This window comes from Dromaius novaehollandiae, chromosome 1, assembly GCF_036370855.1.
Source record: "Dromaius novaehollandiae isolate bDroNov1 chromosome 1, bDroNov1.hap1, whole genome shotgun sequence".
Lineage (NCBI taxonomy): Eukaryota > Metazoa > Chordata > Aves > Casuariiformes > Dromaiidae > Dromaius > Dromaius novaehollandiae.
Genome location: NC_088098.1, coordinates 79,435,229 through 79,456,920, shown reverse-complemented (window position 1 = coordinate 79,456,920; position 21,692 = coordinate 79,435,229). Strand labels below are relative to the sequence as shown.

General features: G+C 41.1%; 1 protein-coding gene across 1 annotated transcript in view; it reads right to left on the bottom strand.

The window, feature by feature from the left end:
* Nucleotides 1-245: 245 nt before the first annotated feature.
* The window catches only part of CCND2 (cyclin D2), a 40,305-nt gene continuing 18,858 nt past the window's right edge, over nt 246-21,692 (bottom strand). Inside the window, exon 5 of the mRNA XM_026106278.2 lies at nt 246-5,775. Within this exon, the coding sequence (XP_025962063.1) occupies nt 5,617-5,775 (159 nt within the window). The 3' untranslated portion in view covers nt 246-5,616. The remainder of the gene's footprint in view (nt 5,776-21,692) is intronic.

Here is a 21,692-nt window from a genome sequence, read left to right as displayed (position 1 = left end):
TTTATCATTTAAATATCATCTTCCTAAATATCATTTAAATTTCATAAAAGAAACATGCCAGAATTTGCCTATTCAGTAGGCAACGATGAGCTATCTTTTAAATGAAAACTTGTTCTACAACTGCAGCATTAAACAGTTCACATTTTATATGCCTGCTAACATGATCTATCTACATAAGAGGCTTTAGAATAACATCTCCTTTTGCATGATCTTCACATCAAATGAATAAAAACAAGACAGGCAAATTTAGGTCAAGGTGAGTTTATTGTCCATACAGCATACCTAATTCCGCCAAAACACTTTTCTTAAAACCATCTTTAAACTAGTCAAAACAACAGGTTATTAATAAAAATGAGAACACTGAACAGAGAAGACCTTTTATAAGGTAATCGAGACTACACTGTTTCAGAGTCTTATCCATCAAAAACAATCTCACATACTTCCTAAATACTTCTGTTTACACTGATCATGTCTACTCACTTTCTAGCATCCCCTGACCATATAAACATCCACACCTCTTAAAGAGCACATTGTGAGAGAATAACATTGACTTGATATGGCATCACACTCGTTAAAGCAAAAAAAAAAAAAAAAAGTTTGAGAACAGAAACTGTGCAACCGAGAGTGATTTCTGAGGTACATGAGAACATGGTAATAAACATAGTGGAAAAAATCCAGTGACCGGGTGGTTTGCTGAGTACTTAAGAGCTGTCCGATTATTCAAGCATAAATCACCAGCAATAAAATGGGATTAAAAGTATTTTTCTCTTTCAAGAGCATGTTGGGAATATAAATAAATTGATTATGAGGTGCTCCTACTCTACAGTAATGGGATGGAGGGAGAGGAAGATCATCAAAGTACCGTCAACAGGAAGCCAAAAGAAATGCTTTTACCAATTGTGCCAGTCACTTGGCACATGCAAAGGTATAGTCAGAAATGTACTTTTATCATTAATCAGTAGGAAGCTTTGTAATTTCTATAATTTGGGGAAAAAGTTCACACACCATTTGCAAAACGATAATTTTTTTTAAATGCCAGATAAAATGGGTGCTATATTAACATACCGTATTTTTATTTTGAATGCTACTGTGAAACTAAGTTCTAGGTTTTACATACCTTAAATACAGCACACTTCTGGTTTTACTAGATCATTAGCATTTTTTAAATGTCATTGCAATTGAGAACACTGTTAACACTCACTGTGACCTGTGTCGAACTGTTGAGATGGCGCACATATCTGCCTACCATGTACTGGGATTGCAAATGGCATTGAGACTTCCAACACAATTTTCGCACCGATTCCTCACTCCTGTAATCACAATTACAAGAGCAGACCTCCATGTTTACACCTGCTTCCAGTGAAATCTATGGAACTTGAATGGACGGAGATTCGTCTGTAGGGATGAAATTGCAGAACAGAAGCCTTCTTGAGGAAACCTCTGCAGAGAACTAAAATACTGCAGGAAGCGGTACAATGGTTCGTCAAGTGGTATTCTTCCCTCTGAGTCCAAATAAACCCAAGGGTGGCAAAATGGTAAGTGTGTCAATTCTCTGACTATGCTGTCTTTCAAATGAGATGAGAACCAGAAGTCCTGATTACTGTGATTATTAAAGTTCCCACAATACTTTTCATTATCATTAAAAGCAGGCTGTCTTGGTCATAGTCCAGCAGAGCTGATTGTAGGGAGTATTTATCCTGTCTAACTTCACCTCCTAAACTTAGGTGGTTCAGAATTGCACCTTAATAACAGGCCTTAAGCAGACACCAATATAAATACTACTTCCACCTATACCAAACATGCTGATTTATACGCTCCTTGTAATTCCAATGCTATAGTTGCTTAGTGTTGTTGAGACACTGTCTGCAGTGCTCCAAGCCCAAATAAAGTGATGTAGACCCTTTAAATGTGATGCACACTGTACTTACACTTTCTGTGTAGAGCAACACTACAACCAATGATGTTTTAAGGGAGCAAGCATAGAATTTAGTCCACAATCTGTGAACTTCTCAGGTATGCTTCCCTATAAAACAACATATATTAATGTAAAATCTCTTGCATACAAAGACAGTCAAGGAATTACCTGATCTGTCAGAAAATATTACCTCATATATATATTGTATGTGGTTCAAGTCTTGCTTAACAAGACACTTCTACAAGGTAACTATTTTCCATCCAAGAGAGACAAAACTTCTAAATCTTCCATGTTCTCAATGCAAATGGTCAAGGTGAAAAATCATCACTCTGAGAATAAAACTATTACAATTTTTTTAAAAATCACTGCAATCTGCTCAATTCTATCACTGTTTTGGAGATATGCAACATCTTAAGCTGTAATGCCTTGGCAGAACTACCCACAATCACTGAAACAGTTTGTGGAAAGAGCACTCCAGTTTTCAAATTTCTGTAGGAGTATTTAATATTAACCTAATAAGATGATGTTGTTTCATACACAGCATTAAAGCATGTAAAAGCTGTGGTTCAAACAGCTCAGCAATATTATTTAGGTCTCTATTTGGGGGACAGGAAGAGGTTTGGCATCCAGCCACTGAGACAGGACTGCTAGACCTGATTTTCTAGTCCACACTGGGGGTTGTAGGACTAGGCCAATTATTTCTAAAGGCCTGATTTTGCAAACACTGTTTATGCTCATTACTGCAAGTAATCCTGAGGACTTCTCTGTCCCCTCTGAGGCCTACGTAACAATCGCAGAACAGGTAAAACTATGAGGATGCACAAGGGCTGCCACATCCCTCGCACTACAGGTGGGGAAGAAGGGCCAGTCTTGTTTCTACCACCATGAATTGCTCAGCGACATCTGCGCTGATGAACTGAGAAGCCTATGCTATGGCACATACGTGACTGCTGCTGTTACCTTCTCTTTTGGAGCAAATGGGAATACCAGAAGAAGAGCATCCAACCCCTCTTTGGAAGAGGATCCTGTCTCCTGGCCAGCTCCAGGGCCAGCTGGGCAATGCCAGCAGGCCACAGCCCTCTGGGATTACTTCCTGTAGCAAGCATTATGAGCATGACCCTAGAGAGTAAAGCAGCTGTTCCCATTGCCTGGCATGCTGAGCAGTCATTTGGCAGCTGGTGAAAGTGGATGTAAAATGCTACCAGAGGCAGCATTTTGCATCCAGGGAAGGTACACATCACCATGTGCAGGGGAGGCAGTGAAGAATCATGTTGCAAGTGCTTCCAGGATCAAGGCCTAAGTATACAGAAATTTCTCTTGGACAGGTCCTTGGATTAATGTATTTTTTCCACTATGAAAAGGATACCTAAGACCAAAAGGGAGCCAATGCCCCTGCTTTCTACAATGTTTCCCCAATGCAACCGGAGTGACCATGCTCTGTTCACCAAACCACAGGCTCCATGTTGCCTTTTGCATTGACCATTCCATTGAGGCTCCCAGCGGAAAAAACTGTCACGTTGTGAGGTATTGTGAAAATGGGAACCATTTTGTTTTGTCCAGTAAACCTGAGGTAAATATACCATCTTTGCAGGATGTGATCAGGAAGGGGGAAAAAAAAGAAAGAAAAAAGGAAAAAATAAAATAAAAAAAATCATGAACACGCTATTAGAAAAAAACTGTACAGGGCATTTCCAGTAAATCAAAGAACTCATCATATCTCCACTTAACCATCTACTTCAGGATTTGAAACTTAAGCAGTAAAATAATATATTATAAAAATGTTTATAAAATAGCAGCACACTCAGTGAAACAATACAGCTAAGTACTGTTAATGTGAATAAGAATGAAACAAATCATAGCTTCTTAGCAGCGCAAAAAAAAAAAAAAAAAACACCAAAACCAAAACCCCCCCAAAACAAAAAACCAACAAAAACTTAGACTCTTAATCTATTTTCAACCCTCATCTAGCCAAATACGGCTGAGTCCGTTCATAAAATATTCTTCAAAGTTGCATGTTCTTTCTGGATTTTTGTCTTAAAAAATGCAAACATTAACATTTCAACCAACAGCTTCATACTGTATATTTGCAAACTGTTAATACAATTGTGCAAAAAAAAAAAAAATTGCTCCAACTCCTTTGCCATCTAAATGCCTCTTCTTTACAGACGGAGCAGAAAAATAAATTCAAGTACACTGAATACACCTTTGTAATAAAATTCCAAGTCACACACCTTGATGTTTACCATTTTTGTCTTTTGCACCAGCAATTTTCTTTCATTGTCCATAGATAAACATGCAGGTGGTATTAAGATCCTTCTGTGACACTGAACAATACAAATCGTCAGGCTTTTATCCGGAATGTCATGACAGGAATGTCATCTGAAGCAGGTGTTGGTATTTCCAGCAACACCACAACTAACGAAGTATACCAGATACTGGAAGATTTTGACTATAAAAAGCGATATGTTTTGCTTCTGTGACTTTTTCTTTTTTTTTTCTTTCTTTTTTTTTTGCTTGGCAAAATTGTCATAAACCATCTCATTTAATCCCTTAGGAACAATCTTCAAAGTGCTTTTCGAATGAAATGGTTTATAATAACGCTCACTGTGGACCAATAAAGTTAATGAAATGCTGAAAAAGTGTGTGTGTGTGTGTGTGTGTGGGTGGGTGGCTGGCTGGGGGAAACTGGATAGCGAGAGGAGGGATCAAACCAAATCTCATCTTCTTTAACAGTGTGAGGATATGTTAAAAAGGAAGATGGACAGAGCATCATTTAATTGTCTTTACGACAAGCTAAGGAGCTGCCAAAAGTTAACATTGACGTGAAGCATTGGCACTGTAAATGAACATAATGCTTTTCACAGCTGATCCACTGCATCTTGCAATCCAAAGGCTGGAGATGGTCTGACTGGTTGACTGGTCGGAATTAATCGGTGCATTTCCCCCATCTAACACGAACATTTGGTACTCTGGCTTGGCCCACAACTGGGTAAGTGGGACTGCCATCATGCCAAAGATGCTGCTGTGTTTAGAAGGAACCATTTCTGAAGGAAAGGTAAAAAAAGTCAGAGGGGAGAGAGGAATTAAAAAAAAAAACACCTGCTCTTCTGGCTGGCAAAATAAAGCATCTTCTTTCTTAGGTAGCAGCTACCACAGACAGCAAGAGTAAACAAAACTAACATACAGAGATCCAACAAACACTTCTGACTAATAACAGATGTGACAGATCAGCAAATCTCTTTTGCATTCAAAACGGTTCAATTGCTTCAGGGATCTTTTCCCACTTTGCCCTAACCCCTTATTCTATTGCTTTGCAATCTAGTCAAGCTGTAAAATCGCACACACAATTCCTTTCTTAATTCTAAAAAAGGGGTGTATGCACTAGGTCATAATACATAGACAAGTATACTTGTTCCCACAAATGCAGGCTTACATTTATCTAGCTACTTTGTATGCTTTTATAAGCATTTAATATCACTGATACATAATCAAATAGCAATTACCAAATATATTGTGGGATTCCCTTCTGTTGAACATCACAGGCACCAAATATGTTTTTTTTCATTATTCAGTTTTTGTTTTTTCTTTAGCTAAAAGAGCTTTAAATACATTCTGTGTGGGAGTAGATTAAAAAAAAAACACTCTAAATAACAAAAATAAAAGGGCTGGGGGAGCAAGCGTGACACTCTGTGCTGATGTCCTCACAGGTTGATATCTCTCACATCTGTAGGAGTGCTGGCCTGGTCCAGTTCATCCACCGTCTTAGAAGGATTGCTTTGTTGTTGCTGCTGCTGCCGGACTTGCCTAAGGTTCCTTACTAGCACCGACTCAATCTGTTCTTGACAAGCTTTAAGGCAGTCCTAGAGAACAGAAAGCAAATTAATGTTAGTGGATAATTTTTTTTTCTTACTGAACTAGTAAAAGTTGGAAAAAGTGGAAAGCAGACATTCCCAAGAAGCATCTGCTGTGACAGAAAATGACCTAGAATTCTCAAAAGTAATCACTGTTTACAAATTCCTTTGGGCTGAAAAATGCAAATTCCACGTTTCTCATAACCTCCAAATTTTAATATTTTACCTCTCCTTGCTCATTTGTGTTGTCTTTGCGGGCAGAAACTCATGAGTATTCCTCAGCAGCCTTGTGTACAATGCAGGACAGGGTATAGGAATTTTTGTGTTCTCTTATGCAGCGTTAAGTGTTTTGGATTTGTCTTTGCTATAAAAATAAGCTGTATTTTTCTCCTGAAGTAATCAGCATGTGCTATACCAGGGTAACACACACAGGGACACTTCAGTTTTACTATCATGCAAACTCACTACATTCAGGTGATGGAAGAGGTTTGAGCTCCCCAAAAAAGTGCTTTATGACAAAAAAGTGCTTTATCAGTCCTGTATTTGGCACCCCAAGACAAGGGTCTGTTTATCTTTGAAAGCCCACACAAGAAGAAAAGGTCCAGAATTAAAAAAAATACTTAGTGTTGAAAAGTACTGCTTCCAAACACATCTTAGAACATTGACCACAATTTGGCACTTTTCTTTAAAGAGTCTTTTCCGAAGAAGCAAAAAAGAGCCACCTCTGTGCTGAGTTCCCAAATGAAAATCCTGTACCCAGACTCTGAAAAAGGCAATCAAACATTTAATACAGTCCAAATCACACTGCTCTGTAACTGAGCTCTGCAAAAGGAACCAGGTCCTTGTCCATGAAGAAGGAACTTGCCACACAGTCCCAGACATACAGCCACAAACCCATTCATTGACTGCTTTCCAAAGAAAAAAAATTTCAGCAGCAGAATGGGTAAAGGTATAGGGTAAACTCCCACACCTTAATTCTGAGCTGTTAAAACAGCCCTAGGTAAACAATTAGAAATAATTTACACAAGATACTAAAGCAAAGACAGCTACCAGAAAACAATGTAAGTCAAAAATGCACAACCAGACCTCAGAGACTACTACATTGCAGATTATTCCTTATAGGACTTGGAGAAAAACACACGCAAAGTATAGCAACACAAATTTGGAAGCCCTATGCATTAGGAGTCCTGTAACAATTATGAAGTATAAGTACACAAGCAAATGGGATGGATTTGCCACACACAAGCCAGATGTGGTGACAAAGAACAAGACCTTAAAATATTACAGGATGTTCCATATTCTTGGTAATACACTGGAAGACCAAATAATGTGTTTAATAAAAAGAGAGAGACGAGAAAAGATTGAAAAACATCTAGCTATAGCAGAAATTTAAAAATAAAATGCAGGCCATGACATTATAAACACAATACTAATTCTCTCTAATGTGCTGGGATTGTGAGAGGGAATTGAAACAATCCTGTCTATGTAGGCAGGTGGTACTGTTACGTTTTTTTCCAAAAGTAGCCCTGAGGAGTCCTAAAATACTGAAAAAGGTATGAATACTGTGAACTCACTGAAGCCTTGGTCTATGTAAGAGCTCATTAACAACTGGGTGCCCTCCCTAAGATTTCAAGCAGCAGACAAACGCAGTTTTTGGTAGTATGTTTTACAACAGAGTGTTTTAACCACAGATCTTGCAGCACCTGGCAGGGCAATTCGAGCTGCTGTCACTGTTCCCACATCCAGGCAGGGCAGCTGCAGAAGAGTTGTGTGCTGAGCTCTAGGGTGTCACACTGGCAGTAGTGCCAGCCCTGGGACAGTACATGTCCTGGGAGTACAACTCAGGGAAGCCAGGCTCTGACCAGCAACACCCACCTTCTTTGTGCAATGCCAGGTTATTTTGGAGAGTGTGAAATATGCATGTACATAGGTTTAATCTGCCATCCTGGCCAGGCTGGGAAAACATGCCAAATGTGGACTATCTGTTCCCCTGATGGCATCTGCATCCTTGATGCATGCAATTCGTTCTGGTGTATCATGAACACCCATTTTTCTTGGCTATTGGTCAGCAACCACTAGCTGTAAAGCCATATCCTCTCTTTGTAGAGAAACTGTTCAGCTTAACATAATAAACATCACACCCCTTCTCTCCAGATATGTCTGCCAAAGAGAGGACATGGGGAATGGTTTTTCATGCTGACCCAGGGAAAATGGGTTGGATGAGATGCTGGCTGCAGTAGAGACAAAAATATTCATGATAATATGGATGATACCAGCCAAAGCCAACACTGTTCAATTAAAAAGAGATGCCATCTAAGTCATCTGAGTATCTGGGCTATGTGTGCAATCAAATGCAGGAATACGTTCCCTCTGGAAGAATAATCATGGTTAGCAACACTATGGTGACGCACAGTACAAGGCATAGTGATGCTGAAAATGCGTGCTGCAATGTCATGTTCATATGACATAGACGGTGGGCACAGCAAGCCTTCCCTGGGTTTGTCTTTCATCCTGAGGGCAAGGGATTGCAGGATTACCCATGAAAAAGTGGCTGTGTTCAAGAGCACCAGCTTGTGGCCATACCATATCTACCCCAGTACAGCTCCATTATATGCAAAGATTCTGGCTGCTAGCAACTTTCCTAAGTTTTAGTCACTGGTGCTAAACTTTTCCACACTTTACCCTCTCCCTCAGACTGATTTTCTGATTTTTTTATTAAAGAGGATATAACCAACAAAAACAAAAAAATGCTGCTGTTTCCAAGAATGAGGTTAAGGAAAACAGGCAATTCTTAACTAAATTCTCTTTTTTTTTTTTTTTTAATAAGATGAAGCATAATTAGAATTTGGCATGGGACATGTAGAGGTCAGATACTCTTTCATATCTTCAAGAAAACAGATCCCATGTTTAGCCAAGATACACGGCTTGGAAAACTGCATTCTGCAGATGTTCGGTTAACTTCCACAGCACCGAACCCATGAGACAGATCCACAGAAGCAAACCTACGGTAGCTGTTGCCTCCTCAGTGTATTAGAAGACCAAACCCAAAATGAAGTGCCGTTCTCATGACCAGAGGGAAGATCACTTCTCCTAGCTCCTGCTTAGTTTGCTTTTAGCACTGGACAACAGAAGGAGAAGTCTTTAAGACCAGTCTCGAATTTCTGACTACTAATACTCACAGATATCAGTAAGTTTGTTAAACTTCATTCATAGTCCTTATGATCGAGAAGGTTTATGCTTTGGAGAAAACAAGTCATCCTTCTCTCCTATTTTAGAGAGGAGAGCAGAGTTTGTAGCTAAACCACAGGGATACAATTCTGTTCCTGGATTGACCAAAGCGGGGTCCCTGCCAGGGTGCACAGGAACTCTCTGCCAGCCTACGCATGCACGTACCTGTCTTTCGGACACCAGATTACAGGAAGAGCAGTATGCATATGTCATACCACTGACGTGGGGTCAGGATATGAATGAAGCATCATCTTGAAGCTAGAGAGCTGGGACACAGACAGGTTGTTTAAGATGGCTTTGGGAGTACTGAGCACCAGATTCAGGTGAGTGGTTGTGGGCTCCTTGTTTCACAGAGCACAGTGAACAGCTGTAGGGCTCAGAACCATGGAGCACCTAAAACACCAAGTAAATTCCCAGGGATGCAGGAATTATTGGCATATTAAAGAAAGGACAATTCAAGAGAAACAGCAGCACTCAGCTGGAAGGCCACATTTGAATATGCTGGTCCAAGTGGTTCGCCCTTTATCGCACGGGTAGGCATGCAAAGTGCCAGTCTCTTGAGCACTGCTCAAACCTCCTGCAACAGTGGACACTGGCTCTTCACAGCACATGGGCTGAGCTATGGGGTGGACGAGACCCAGGCTGCATTCTGGTAAGGATTCCCACTGCACACTGTCTCCATCCCATGCCAGAGGGGCTGGCTTTCCCAGGATTTGGCATTGCAAAACGCCTCATGTGGCAACTCTGTCAGCAGGAGGTTAATCAAAAAAATGCACAGTTACCAAACACATGGTTTATGGATTTGCTTAATTACAGATAGAGTTTGATCAAGGAGGGTATGCCTAAAATTAGACCTCCCAAGACTTCCTGGCAGCCAGAACATGGGGCAGTCCATCTCTGCTTGGGCCGTACAGCTGTGCTTCATTCCTACCAGAAGTCCACTGGACTCTCCCTCTTGGAAAGAAGTGAAGTTTTAACATTTAGTGTACTCAGAACTGTGCAGGAAGCCTCAGAAGTGAGTGAACAAGACAAATGTCTCTAAAAATGCACTAAAATGCGAACACGGTGGATTTTCTGGTGCTGAGACGCAGAACAGACAAGCAAGACTCTAGCATGTTTCGCCTCCTAGGGTTCTTCCTTCTCCTTCCTTTTAATGAAAAGTAAGGAGAAGGGCTTTTCTGTGTGCTTCCACTTTCCTGCTGCTGCTGACATTCCATCTAGTTATTTTAAGGTAAGAATATGTACTTTTACATACTCAGGTAAAAGTTTTTTATAGCCAGGGGCTTGATCTCATAATATTGGTGGCTTAGTGATTTCCTAATACTGCAATTGATTGCTTAATGATGGGAGCTGGGCAATTTCCTTAGTACAAGTCCATGACTGCTAGAAGTTATCAGAAACTCAGATAAAGAAAACTTTACATTATTAGTTTGGGCAGGTTCTAGGTCTATTAATAGTGTTCCCCTGTTTGTGAGACAGCAATAGTAACGCCTTGTTTCGAGGGTATGAAGCTGATGCGGTTACGCTGGCAGGCAGTTCTGTACATAACTGAAACTGCCTCTTGCTTGTAGAAACTGCTTCTTGCTTGGGAAATCGGCTGCTAAGATTTCCTGAATAGATTCTGGAAAAATGTGTGAGAGCTAATCAATGTTTTGAGAGCAGCTCCGTTCAAAGAGGCAACCCTCCCTGCACTTTCTTTCTGCAACATGCTTGCTGAACCTGATCAGATCAGATCTGGTTTTGGGCAGCTCCACCTGATAGCAATGCTTGCTCAAAGAGTGGCCTCTGGACCTCACACTCACTTTGCTGCCTGTAGACAACACATGCAGGTATGGCCTTCAGTGTGCTCTGGAGAGCAGGATCTGGCTGTGGTGGAGGACGCATGCTGCCCATATGATTGTTCGTTCTGGCCTTGAGGGTAATTTGGGAGCCAGCCTTCTCTGAAAGTAGAGCTTCAGCCCACCTGGCACAGATGGAGCTCCTGGATGAGGGGAGTTCCATGCAGTGTGCACACACACCATCTTCCTATGACCTCTCATTTCCTAGCTGTAACAGTTTTCCTTGAAGCAGATTGTGAAGCTGTTCCCATTTAAATCAAAGGCCAAATTGAGCAGGATCAGACCCAAAAATGGAGGAAAGAGCCAGGACACTAATTTGTAGAATATCGTAATAGACTAATGCACTTTTTATACAAGGGCATTCAGCATTCTTTTAAAGCACAATAGTGCAAAATCTCAAAATAATATGTCCTTCTGAAAATAAGCCAGATTTTTTACAAGCAGCTACAGACTGGAGAGCTTAATGAGGCAATTTCCTTATACCCAGGCATGGGGAAGGAAGGGGTGGTGACACACGCAACATAAGGCCTGAGCATTTCGAGCCAGCTTTGTCTGTTTCTAGATACTCTTACGTACTATCATTTGCACCGTAATTATAAGAACTTTGCAATAGTCACTATAACGCTTCAATTAATTTATGAAGAGCCTAAAATCTCTAAAGTGACTTCATTTTGTGGACAAAACCAGCAAGGCATCCCAGGCTGGAATTAGCACAGTTTGCATGGATTTTGTTTTATACAGGGATCCACAAGCCACTGGCTCATGTATTGAGTTTGTCACGGGTTAGCACTGGTCTACACTCACGTTTTGAACATAATGTACCACTGAAGTTCTTAAAACAAATAAAAATCCAGTAAAATGACCAGCATATTGCATTCAGTGTGTCATAGCTTCCAAAAAAGTTGTTGCTATTAGCATACTAGAGCTTGGTTTTCATTAATCTGAATAATACATTCTGTTTAATTAGTCTTGTCTATAAAGCATCTATGCATGAGTTTGAAATTGCCCGGCCAGAAGAAACTTACACTGGTGAAACTTTATTTTGAAGGTTGTCCTGCTCTACAATCAAAATCTAGTAAGATAAAAAAAAAACCAGGCCAGACGCATGAGTACACCTCAGTCATGCAGCAAAATGAGCTGGAACTTACCAGCAGATCTAGCCCAAACTCTTCCATACTGATGACTGAGATACTACAGGATTGTCCACCTGAGGCTGTGGCTCTGCAATCATTAATCCTGGATCTGGGCCCCTGCACAGGCCCACAACAGTACTTCTGTCAAAGTATTCCCACCGCATGATGGGTGTTCACTCATCACGCTAGCTGTGGTACAACAGGTAACACTTTACACAACACCAAGTCAGAGCAGTGTGGGCACACTGGAGCAACAAGTTTTATCCCAGATGAGATACTAAATAAACCTGACAATTTTTTTTTTTAATAAATTGGATGTGGCAGAGGAGGTTTACACCTGGCCAATACGGCATGTGAGTGAAGGGCTTTTAATCTTGCATTAAAAATCTTAAACCCGATTTGCAGTGCACTTGAAACAGTCCCAGTCTGCAACTAGCTTCAAGAAATATGAAGTAAGCCAAGTGGATGGTAATCTTAAAGGTGAAAGGAAAGAATGAGTATATTATATTATCAGCCCAACCAACAGAGTACAACACACCAAGTGGCTTATTTTATAGACGGGGCTACCACTTTTGTTTGCCTCAGTGGAACTTCCTGTCAATCCAAAGTAAACCATATAATACAAAATAAAAACTAGCCTATTTGAGCCAATAACCTGGTCTTCCTATGATGCAGTGTTTTTCTCCCCTCAAGGTTTCATGTAGGTTTGCTGCAGGTATATGTATTTTCTTGTCAAGCTTTCACTTTGCAAGCTCTATATACTACTGACAAGAGAGAATTAAAGCTTTATAATTCAGATCAAAGAAAAAATAGCAATTCCACTGCTTTCAACAAATGTTCCTTAAAAGAACACTATAATGTACTGAAGTAACGGCCCAAGATTTTAAAACACTGGGATTCCTTCAGAATGGTGTAGCGTCAGTATTGTTTTTATAAAAAAGTTTTTTAAGTGTGTGTCACATGGATCAACTTCCTCATTCTTTTTTACGGTCTAGTAGTTTCAATGATTGAAATAGTTCAGGTACTTTCCATTTCATAGTTTTGTTTTTACTTCAGCATGTGCAGAACTAAGAAAGCAATTAACTTTTTTTTTTCCTGAAACTTTTTCACCCCGCATAATTTTACTAGTACATTCAAAAAGCATTTGAAGGAAAAGAAATGCTTTTCTGCATCTGATGAAGAGTATCTTCATGGCTGTGATGGAAATGTAGATAGTGAAAATAACTGGAAGGAGGCATAACCAACACTATGGCAGGATCAAATTATTCAAGTCAACAATAACTGAGGAATCAATTTTCATGCATGACAATCTTGAAAGAAAACACAAGCATGACGAAAGATCATGCATAATATCATACACAATTCATTTTCTTGAACTTTTGAACACCTCTATAATACATACACCCCATGCCACCCTGCCAGACATCCAGTTTTACATTTATGTTTAAAAAGCTATTATGAAAATGTTTGCCATTGGTGATTATTATGTGAGGCATCCCACTCAGCAATGAGGCTCTCACTATGCACTGGTGATCAGTGGGATTTCCACCCAACTCCTCTAAGCTGTGGAACTACCTCACAGTGCCTCGTGCAACCCGATCATGCAGGGCACTTCGTTCTCTCTCATTTACTGAGTCAAACAGAGCACATCCTTTCCATCTTGCAAGATCATGACCAGAGTGGTAATTAGAAAAAGAAAAAGGGGGTGGGCAGGGGATGAAAATATATTTTATAACTGTTCTAGTAACTTACTTGGGTTTCTGCCATAGATTTTACCTAGCCGTACGCATGCCTTCCTTGGCACCTGCTCCAAAATCCACTGAACCTGACAGATTGTACCTTTTGGATGACAATGATCTTTCCATTGGATCCTTCCACAAGAGAGTAGCCATACCACCACATTCTCCACAAAGAAAAATATAACTCTTCTCAAATGTCAACAGTGGAGTGTAATAATAAGGTAAATCATTTCAATCATAAATCTTTTCTCTCTTTTCCCATTCTGAATTATTCTGGAGCTTCTGGGACCATTTATTGCATCTATTCCAATGGTGACAGCCACACTAGAAGAGACTCAAACCACAGGATCCATTTCACAGCCAAGCAGTGGTGCAAATTGCTAATGCACCCCTGGATCCACACTGGTTGTGTAAGCCTCGTTTCTGCCTGGCCTCAAGCTGCCTGTGCCAATAACCATCCCAGGCGCTCTGAGCCGTGACACTCATTCACTTTGGCAGGCAGCAGGGTATGCCTTGCAGGAGTGAGCGCTGCACACCGAATTCCCCTCGGCTCTTTTACCATTGAGGGGAGAAAAAAAAAAAAAGCCCTAGGACACAGCACTTTCTGTATCATGATTTTTAGATGTCCTTTGGCATCTCAGTTTTGGTCTTGCCTTGGAGTAGGTATAAGCAAGCTTACCCCAGCAAGCCTCCTGACATTTGTTTGTTTGCTTTATTACAGATGACCTTTAGGGAAACATTTGGGTGCATGGAAACTGACCTGAACCTTGCAGCCATCTAGCTTTTGCCCATCTGAAACTGCACTCATTTGAGAGTGCCAGCTTGTAGGGAACATTTCCTATGGGCAGCATTTAAGGAAGAAACAAAAAGTTGCAAAACTACTCTTTAAAAAGATTCCATTTTAATTCAGTTAAAGATAGCATAACTCTGGGCAAGATGTTATCTTTATCATGGAGTTTTGTATCAACAACCACAAAATAACACCAGCATCAGCAGAAGATTGATCCATTGAACAGCTGTGAACAGGCCAATGAGAAGCCATTTCAGAGACTGACATTATAATTTTGAATTCTACCACGAAAGAACATATCTCTAGTTCTCTGACCACAGGTAGGTAACTCTAGAGAGGAATGGACTCCGACCAGTGTGGATCGGCATGCCTGCCATCGCTAACCCAGCCCAAGCTGCACTGGGGTCAGGCCAACAGCAAGGGAGAGCCATGAAATCTGATACGATGACAAATCTGAGGACAACCACACTAAATAAACCAGTGGGTCATTTATTTCTCAAGGACTTTCAAAAACCAAACCACAACACTGTTCTCTTTTACAACCACCAGCAGAACAACACTAGGGCTTTTGTTATATATAATGTACGTACACAAATGATCCAAAACACTGAGCTGAAACTCCACTGGTACTTTTTCATACTCCTACATTTCCTGACAAAATTTAGAAGCCTAGACCCAAACTCTGTGCGCTTCACCGTGTGCTGTAATCCCAAAAGCCAAGAACATAGCAAAATTCTTACGGCTTTTTTTTTGTTAAAAGGCAGCTTTCCCTATACTTTCGGTACTCCACAAATAACCGTTAATGCCACTGACGACTGCTCTAAAGATCCCTTCCTCTTTCTTCAAACTAAATAGAAACTAACTGCAAAACGGAAATCAGAAAAGGACCTCTTGTAGGAGCAAGACCTGATATGACAAACGGAAAGGATGCCAGAGATACCTGAAGTGACAGTACTCTTCATCTGTCACGTACGCATTGCTTGGATCTAAGAAAGCAGCAATTAGTCATGCACTGAAGATTTGGGATTTTCATCAAATCCAGTGTGGGACATGTGACCTGCACTTCTAAATACAAAAGGTAGCTGGCTTCATCTGCTGGTTCAAACCCCTCCAAAGCACATGCTTCACTGTTGACAAAAACACAGACTCTTTCTCAAACTGGGGCCTTCATTTGCAGAACACTGCCCTTAAGCACTTCGACATTCTCCAAAACAAGAGCCTGAAAAGCAGCTGGGGGAATATCATGCCCATTTACTACATTTATCGTATCTCAGTGATCTCACATCTAATGGATGCAGTTTAAAAACAGAAATATTTTCCCTCCTAAATGTGTCTTATTTTTGCTACTGTAACAAATAGCATCAATTACAGATAAGCTTCTGTCTCCCTTTTTCCATCTACAAGTACAGAAAATAGTACTTTGCTGTTCCAAAGACTAATGGGGACATCTCACTTTAAAAAAAAAATTACATCTATGCCAGAATTTCTTAACTTACTATTATTACATTATTGTAGTAATGTAAGATATAAGGAATCTGAATGATGGCATATTTTTCTCTGCAATTTTTCAGTCTTTTCAGCACTTTCAACAGTATGCTTTTTAGATTCAGTTCCACTGTGTGCTTAAACAGCCAGTTTGTTGGTTTCCTGTTGCTTGTGCGGGTATTTCTCATAGCAACAGGAGAGAACAATGTTTTCAGAACTGGAAAAAGTGAGAGTAAAGCCAAAACACTGGTGGGGCAATCCAGGGGCAGATGCCTTGCTTGCAATTATACTCCCTGCTTAATGTGATTTGCAATTTCAAGCTGATTGTCTCTAACAGGTATGGGAATACTTTGCAATTGTCAGATAAAAAAAAGAGTTTACTGTTCTTACCCTGCTCTAATACATCCAGGTCGGTTATTAAAAATGGGGTTTTAGAAAAGCTGTAATCTGCCTGCATTACACGGAGCTCTGTGAGAGTAGACTGTGCGTACAGGGGAATCTCTGCTGGCCATCAGCAGCGTCTCCTGTCAGCTCACGCAGGTCCCACATCTGCAGCAGTGTAGGTTGGGGCAAGGCTCCAGCCAGATGATGGCAGTCCATCAGCAGCCCCTGCGACTTGACAGCGCTGTTTGTGATGTGGAGCTCATTACTCGGGGGCCTCACTTCACTTCCTCTGCGTGCTGGCTGGCTCCGGTGGCGCGGCACCCTCCGCTGCATTTATGAATGGACTTGACGGAACTCGGTGATTAGCCTCCAGTGTAACTGCATCACCCCATTGTTACTACACACGCACAGCACTCACTGGGGAACAAAGCGCTGAATGAACCCGAGCAGCTGCCAACTCAGGCAAAGACAACTTAGGAAACTATCTCATTCTTCCTTTCTTTGGAGACTATTTTGTCTGTTGTTTCCTTGCATACAAAATGTGATCTGCAATAAATAAGGCAGGATAAGATACAGCAAGTCCTGTTACTTGGTTCCAAAACCACAGGCCCTAAACACTACAAAGGAGAGAATAAATGGTGTATGTGCTTTAGGGACAATGTTCAAATGCTAACTATTTGAGATAGATTTCCATGATTTTAAACTGCAGCTCAACAAAAAATGAATTCTTGAATGTGGTGCTTCTGATCTTCATTTCTGTACAGAAATTTGCAAGTATCTTTATGCAGCGACTTTTTGGACCCTGGAAAAAATTCCCAGCACTAGCATATGTAGCAAATTTAAATGAAGATATTTTAAAAGCTATTTATTATGGATCCAGCCTTCGAAACAGCCTGACTCCACATTTTCAAGGACTCACAGCCAGCTGTTTTGACACGACTTTAAGAAAAGCTTGGTTCCTTTTTCCTTTTACCTCAGGCTGTTAAATATGCTTTCAATTTTCAAAACCACTCAGAACACACCAGTTCCCATCTGGGAACAAACTTCTAAAAGGGACTTGTATCCACGTACCAAACTATATGCTGGCTCTGCCTGAAAATCCTTTCCTTAATGATGACGCTGGAGAACCACTCATTTGGTCCTGACTCCAGCCTTGACAGCTGAGCTCCAGGAAGCTGCTCATTATGTGGGCATATAACCCTCTTTATCACAGAGTGAATGTGGCAAGCCCTTCTGACTGCTATCATCCTACAAAGTTTATAACAAAAATAACTACAACCAGCTTAATTTGGGATCTAACCTTGTCAGCTTTTATCAAGGATGATGAAAACTGAATGTATTTTTAATATAAGATAGCAATTTTTGATTCATTGAAAAATTTAGGTTGGAAGGGACCTCCGGAGGTCATTTAGTTCAACCCTCTGCTCAAAGCAGGCTATCTTTAAAATGTAATTACGTGTCTAATTCTCATTGACTTTAACCTATAAAATTCTGGTCCAAGGTGCTTTGGAACAGGTAAGACCTCACCTACATACCACTCCAGTAGTCTCTTGAGCTCTTCAGACTCCTTAATATACTTCTCCTCCCTGTGGCGAGCTGGGGCACAAGAGAACTTAAGGGCAGGCTCAGGAGCAGACTCAAGGAGATGCAAACAGTGACCACGTCAGAGCATGCATGACTCACACGTGATGTATGATGATGCTCCAGGAACTGCCAGAGGGGCAGCTGCCAGACACATGAACAGCAAGTGGACACCCTGAGATAACAGTTGCTCTTCTAATGGCTGGAGGTGAAGAGAGAGATGTGGCCAACGCAGACCTATGGCAAAGCAGAACACTGGTCGCAAGTCCTCAGAGGGCCAAGCATGTGCGTTAGCCATTGGGCTACTCCTCATATCATGTAACTGTAGGCAGCAGAGGCAGGGATGCTTGTGGCCTCCTCCAAAGCATCTGCTCGTACTGGAGGCAGGATACTGCGCACACTGGAATGCTGCTCTGGGATGCTATGAAAATTCCTGACTTCCTGAGTTGTTTATTTTTCCATTGAAACAATCCACCAACAGATGCACAGGGAACGCAGTTCACTTCCTGCAAGTAAGTTTTTTTTAACTCTTTGCCCACCAGTCTCTCCTTCCCTCTTCAAGAAATAAAGGAAATGTTCCCACCCTCCTGCAGCAAAACAGAGCAGAACATACAACCACCGTCCTACAGCACTGCATGAGGCTGGGCTGGACCAGCTCTTATTGACTCTTTGGAGCACTAATTATCAGAAAAGGTAATTCAGATATACCATACAGAGCTACTTTCACTAGCTATAATGCTGTTGGGCTTCTCAGTTTCTCCAAGGGTTGCTCCCTGGTGTTTATTTTGGTAGCTGGAGGGAGTAATGAAACTGAACTTTGTGTGGCCCAGTTGTCACCCTCTCTTCAGACTGCAATTCGACCTCTACCAAATGGTCCAGGGCAGCTATTTATCAGAAATAACTGCTATCGCTAAAATGCTATTGGCATGGTGCCTTGCAATGTCTCCTCTGAAGTCTAGAGCACTGCTTTGGATTCATACAAGAATAATTGACATCAGTGCTTAGCCCTTGTGTTTTTGAAATAAACATTTGTGTACTGATTGTTTGTTTACCCAACAGCAGGGTTCTAAGTTAAATGCTGTTTATTAATAACGTATTTTTGGTCTAACTCTCAATGAAACATGCATTAAAAACATAACAGCATTGCATGCCAAATGCCACTCTCAGTTACACCAGTGTAAATCTAAAACAACTCCATTGATTTCAGCCTCTCGGTTTATGCTGCCCAGGTATGGCTATTTCCTATCAAATAGCACCCTCAAATTATCATTACTGAACAGCAGAAATATAGAAAACCTCATTGCAGTTGAGTTGCATCAGGATTCCATCATCATTGTCTATTTTCATATGCTTGTACAATTGAAGCTGAAACTTTGCCGCTTCAGCTCAGACAGTGAAGTTTTCTGGAAAGCCAATGAAAAAATCCCATCAGCTCTTTCTATGTTAGGCAATCACTAAAAAGAAAAAATCTACTCCCTGATGGCGTTTTAACATACCTCCTTGCTCCTGAGTAACTCAAAAGTAGTTTCAAACACTGGGAGCATCCACGCTGGCTAATCCAGGAAATATCCCTGCATTCCTCAGGCTTCCTGAGCTGAAAAGTAGCAAAGCTGATTTTATTCACAAACTGAGCTGGGAGGCTGGCTGGAACATAAGGGGACCCACACGAACCCCCTGCTACTGCAGTAGGGTAGCAAATCCTGCCAGGCTCTGCCTTTGGGAGCAGCTGTCAGGAAGGGCTCTCTCCTCACTCCATGTATGCTTTGGTAGCCAACAAGGAGGCAGGCACGAGAAGGCAGAAACCTCTTCCTTGCAGAAATGTAACTCTCTTCTCCACCATGTGATGCTACTGAAGCCTCAGAGCTCTAGATCCTTCCTCTTCCCTAACTTCCTCTTTGAAAACAAAATCCTTCGCACAGTGAAGACGAATTAATTGTTTCACTGCAGGAACAGCTTTCAGGCATCAGAATTTGGGAAGTGAGAGAGCTGAAGTTGTTCATTCAACTTTAATTAAGTCCAGCATAAAATATATTACAATAGTCTTTACTCTTCATTAACACAGCCTTGGGCTAACTCTTATACAATCTAGCCAGTACATTTTTTCCAACAATACATTTTACAGATGAGGCTTATACCATTACCTATTATGAAGACTGCTGGATCCTTCTGTAAGACCCTGGTTTCAGTTGCTTATCTCTCTCAAGCTTTAACATGTGGGATGAACTCTTCTAGTCTTGGGCACTGATTCCACACAAAATACAGAGGGAGAATATCTGTCAAAATGTTTCTGCCATTTCCAACGACCTGGCTAATAAAAAATACACTATCTCCACCAAGTGAAAAATTCTGGTGACCTCTGGTTGAGCAGGGACTTCAAATTTTGCAGGAGACAAACTTTCTGTTAAGGCCATCTCTGCCACATCAATGAAAATCCTCCAAATTTGGCCACATGGAAATGTACCGAAAAATTTTTACCTATCTAAGTTCTCTAGAGACTTAAAATTTTAGCAACTAAGTTATCCAGAAGCTTCATTCGTACTGAATTTGGGGTTGAGAGAGACTGCCAGCTGTCAGCACTACTATGCGCTGAGACCAGAAGCAAAGAGAAGAGAGACTGTCTCCACCCAGTGCAGAGAGACTCTTGGAGAGGATGTGACTACTAAATGCTACAGTTCTTTGTTATTTGGGAACAATGATTTTTTTCCAAAGGCATATAATCTCACCCAAATTTGGGAAGGCTTTCACCTGGGTGGCAAAAAGCACATTTCTGACATAAAAAACTATCTGCAAAATTTCAAAGAAAAGCATGAAGAGTTTTTCAATGAGAAGAACAACATCCTTTTTGTTCTAACCACTTAGGAACTGCTGAACTGTTCTGGCAGGTATTTTTTTTCAGACTGAAACAATCAGGATAGAAAAATTCAGCGCAAGAGATAGTTTGTCAAAACTGTAAGATGCTGCAACAAGACCTTACACGAGGAAGTGTTAGGATTCCTAAGAAAGCTTTGAGTACCTCCTATAATGAAGAACATGAGCTTAAAATGTAAAGCCATGAATGTCGAAATGTAAAGCCATGAATGTCGAAGGAAGAGAACCCAGGAAAACTTCCAAGACAGCAAAAAAGACGTACATTCCCCTTCAAACATGGTCTTGTGTAATGTGCTTGCAACATGCTCTGAAAGTAAATTAACCTGGGCTCTACAAGATCAAGGAGAAAGAAAATGCCACCAGAAAGACATGCTGCTGTATCCTCTCTTGTGTCCCCACAAGCCTTCACAGACCTCCCCAGTATGGAAACTGGGCATGGGAAGAGTCAGCTTCCACACCAGCTAGGATCTAGACTCGAGCAGGGATTTGCAGGTGGAACAGCAAGGCACCAAACAGAAACCAGCCAGAAACACTTGTAGAGGTGCAGGAGGAAAAACTGTGGGTTTCACCTCTGCTGGGAGAAGCCGTTTTGCAAGCAAGCAGCTGCATTTTAGGCTAGCTGTAGTCTCTGAACGTTACGCAAAAGGAGCCCTGTGCAGAGTGAATTTCCATCATCCAATCTAAAGGTGACTGAGGAACAGATTACTGTGGCAAGGGCTGTAACAGACAGGAACTCTCAAAACCTCTTTGCTGGCAAAAATGGTGGGTGAGGGAAGAAAACGCTCTTCCCCATTACTTGGGAATCCAGGAACAGCTAAGTATCTTGCAAGACCCTAATGATGCAACCTTTGCAGCCCCTGAATATCACCAGCCACTTGCT